Below are 2,832 nucleotides of genomic sequence, written 5' to 3'. Positions count from 1 at the left end.
TTTAATTATTATTTTTCAAATCTATTATTATTATTATTATTATTATTAATCTTTCACTGAATATATTTTTCTGATAGTCAATAAAATTGACTTGCAATATATTTAACAAAAATATACATATGACTTGGCACATGGCATTATAACTCCAAGCCGATGACTTGGAACAAAGATTGGTTGGTGCTTGGTCGTACATCTTTCACTAGGTGTTCAATGGTAAACAAGAGTCATCCGAGCCCCCTATATATACTAAGCCTTCCTATCTCCCAAAACCATCACCAACAATTAAAACATCTTGCTCTTGTTCATCTATTATTGTGCGTTACTTCTCATTTCACCCAAAATCATCCTTTGTATCAATCATTTCTCGAAAAAGATCATGGAACTTGAGCAACCCATGTTGAAAGACACTCCTCGTGACCCAACGACGGATCTACTCCATGTCAAGGCCATGAATATGACAAAAGCATGCAGTCTTCAGGTTTCGAAATCGTTTAGGATGCTCGAAAATGATGTGCCGAATGGCCCTCCCCAAGGAAAACTAGCATGGTTGAGGTCTCAAGTCATCGGCAGTGATGTGGAGTTTGAAACTCCTTTTGGAAAGCGTCGGCTTACCTATGCTGACTACACTGCCTCTGGCCGATGTCTTCAGTTCATTGAGAAGTACATCATTGAGAAGGTTCTTCCATTCTATGGTAAGCTTGCTTAAGTATAATTTTTTATGTCAAATATTAGGTTTATATCTCATATTTTGCAATTGCAATAATTTTTTCACTTAAACATCAAAATTGAAAACTGTCCATTTGTGTTAATAGGGAATACTCATACAAGTGACAGTTATGTGGGGGATCAAACTACAACAATGGTGCATGCGGCAAGTAAGTATGTCAAGTCTTGCTTAGGGGGCAAAGAAGAAGATGCACTACTGTTTGTTGGCTCAGGCACAACCGCAGCCATTAAACGGCTTCAAGAGGTTATGGGAATTGTTGTTGCATCAACTATGAAGAACAGGGTTTTGAATAGCCTTAGGAGTGAAGAAAGATGGGTTGTTTTTGTTGGGCCATATGAACACCATTCGAACCTCCTCTCGTGGCGCCAAAGCTTAGCAGAAGTTGTAGAGATCGGTCTAGATGAAAATGGCCTAATCGATATTGCAGCTTTAAGACAACACCTCGAGTCATACCAGCACACAAATCGCCCTATGTTGGGTTCTTTCTCAGCATGTAGTAATGTCACCGGAATTTACACTGACACGCGCTCCCTTGCTTCACTTCTTCATCGATATGGTGCTTTTGCATGTTTTGATTTTGCTGCAAGGTACATAAAAAGTTTTTTTTTTTTTTTTTTTTTTTTTTTTTTTTTTTTGAGTTATGATGTTTAATTTCTGTAGGACATAGTACAACTTTTATTTTTTTTATTTTTTCTTTCTAAAATACATAGTAAGATTGATAATTGCTTTGCCTTAATTATGTGTAGTGGTCCTTATGTGGAGATTGACATGAGATCCGGTGAGGTAGATGGATATGATGCAATATTCCTTAGTCCACATAAGTTCGTCGGGGGACCCGGTACTCCCGGAATTCTTCTAATGAGCAAAGTCCTTTATCAATTAGGATCTTCACCGCCTTCAACATGTGGTGGAGGAACTGTTAGCTTTGTCAATGGATTCAATGAAGAGGTATGTAGATATGATTCTCTTTAACCTAATCTCGATCTACGTGCTAATATGAGAGTATAGGACGTCATATATAAAGTTAGCCTAGGTGATTTTATGGTTTCATTCCAATCCAAGTTTGCTAATATACTGCCTGTGTTTCAGGACACACTGTATTATGACGATGTGGAAGAGAGAGAAGATGCCGGAACTCCTCCAATTATTCAGAAAATAAGAACAGCAATGGCTTTCTCGTTAAAAGAATACATTGGTTATGAAGTGATCCAAAAGCAGGAGCACTATTTCATAGACAGAGCGCTTGACCGGCTTTTTGCAAATCCAAACATTTGGGTATTAGGAAATAATAGTGTAAAAAGGCAAGCTATCTTGTCCTTTCTCGTGTTCTCCACAACAAATTCCTCATTTCATGACTTAAAAAACAAGGCAAGTGATGGAGGAATTTCCATTTGGAGAGAGTCTGGAAACGTGAGAGATAAACCCCTTCATGGCCCTTTTGTTGCAAAGCTCCTCAATGACCTTTTTGGCATCCAGGCTCGTGGTGGGTGTGCTTGTGCTGGACCTTACGGTCACCATCTTCTTCATGTCGATGAGCCTCATTCAATTTCCTTCAAATCCGCCATCCAAAAGGTACCCAATTCACCATTTTCTTACTACTAAATTGCGGACTTGGTTATTAAATGTATAGACTATCATTTCTGTTTTTTTAGATCTTAATATATGATAAATTTTGACAGGGTTACCACGGAGTGAAGCCCGGATGGACACGAATTAACTTTGCTTATCACATGTCAGTAGAAGAGTTCGAGTTCATTCTTGCTGCATTGGAATTCATAGCCATGTATGGCCAAAGGTTCCTTGTGCTCTATGACTTCGACTGGAAAATAGGCAATTGGACATTGAAGAAGAAGGCATTCAAAGAGATTCAAGCAATCAAGCAATGCAGACAAGAATTCAATAATTTGTTGATCAATCAAGCTTTCCAAACCGCCAATTTTGAAAACAATAATGCAATTGCTGATAACACTACTATTGAGATGATTCACAAATATGTGTCTTACTTGGAAACTGCAAAAAAAGTTGCTCATTCTCTTCCAAAGTTTCCTCCTCCTAGAAAGGTTCCGAAAGAGATTGATCTTGATCTAGTGCAGTTCAGAATTTAG

General features: G+C 38.1%; 2 protein-coding genes across 2 annotated transcripts; both read left to right on the top strand.

Annotated features, from left to right (window-relative positions):
• The first annotated feature begins 376 nt into the window (after window positions 1-376).
• On the top strand, window positions 377-1,670 carry LOC132309222 (uncharacterized). Its single transcript, XM_059807550.1, has 2 exons — window positions 377-692; window positions 813-1,670. The coding sequence occupies exons 1-2, from the start codon at window positions 377-379 to the stop codon at window positions 1,376-1,378; spliced, it is 882 nt and encodes a 293-aa protein (XP_059663533.1). The 3' UTR covers window positions 1,379-1,670.
• Window positions 1,466-2,832, top strand: LOC132309221 (uncharacterized). The gene is made up of 3 exons (XM_059807549.1): window positions 1,466-1,675; window positions 1,817-2,299; window positions 2,407-2,832. The coding sequence occupies exons 1-3, from the start codon at window positions 1,466-1,468 to the stop codon at window positions 2,830-2,832; spliced, it is 1,119 nt and encodes a 372-aa protein (XP_059663532.1).

This window comes from Cornus florida, unplaced genomic scaffold (genome assembly GCF_030987335.1).
Source record: "Cornus florida cultivar Cherokee Brave unplaced genomic scaffold, ASM3098733v1 CherokeeBrave_3.0.0_Hap2_Chr05, whole genome shotgun sequence".
NCBI lineage: Eukaryota > Viridiplantae > Streptophyta > Magnoliopsida > Cornales > Cornaceae > Cornus > Cornus florida.
The sequence above is the reverse complement of the archived record's forward strand: the minus strand, read 5'-3'. Positions and strand labels throughout refer to the sequence as shown.

What these genes read in the sequence shown, in the direction of transcription:
- LOC132309222 (XM_059807550.1), top strand. Translation starts at nt 377, where the DNA reads ATGGAACTTGAGCAACCCATGTTGAAAGACACTCCTCGTGACCCAACG. An exon ending in GAAGGTTCTTCCATTCTATG is followed by an intron (nt 693 to 812) that starts GTAAGCTTGCTT and finishes TTGTGTTAATAG; the next exon opens with GGAATACTCATACAAGTGAC.
- LOC132309221 (XM_059807549.1), top strand. Translation starts at nt 1,466, where the DNA reads ATGTGTAGTGGTCCTTATGTGGAGATTGACATGAGATCCGGTGAGGTA. An exon ending in TCAATGGATTCAATGAAGAG is followed by an intron (nt 1,676 to 1,816) that starts GTATGTAGATAT and finishes CCTGTGTTTCAG; the next exon opens with GACACACTGTATTATGACGA. An exon ending in TCAAATCCGCCATCCAAAAG is followed by an intron (nt 2,300 to 2,406) that starts GTACCCAATTCA and finishes AAATTTTGACAG; the next exon opens with GGTTACCACGGAGTGAAGCC.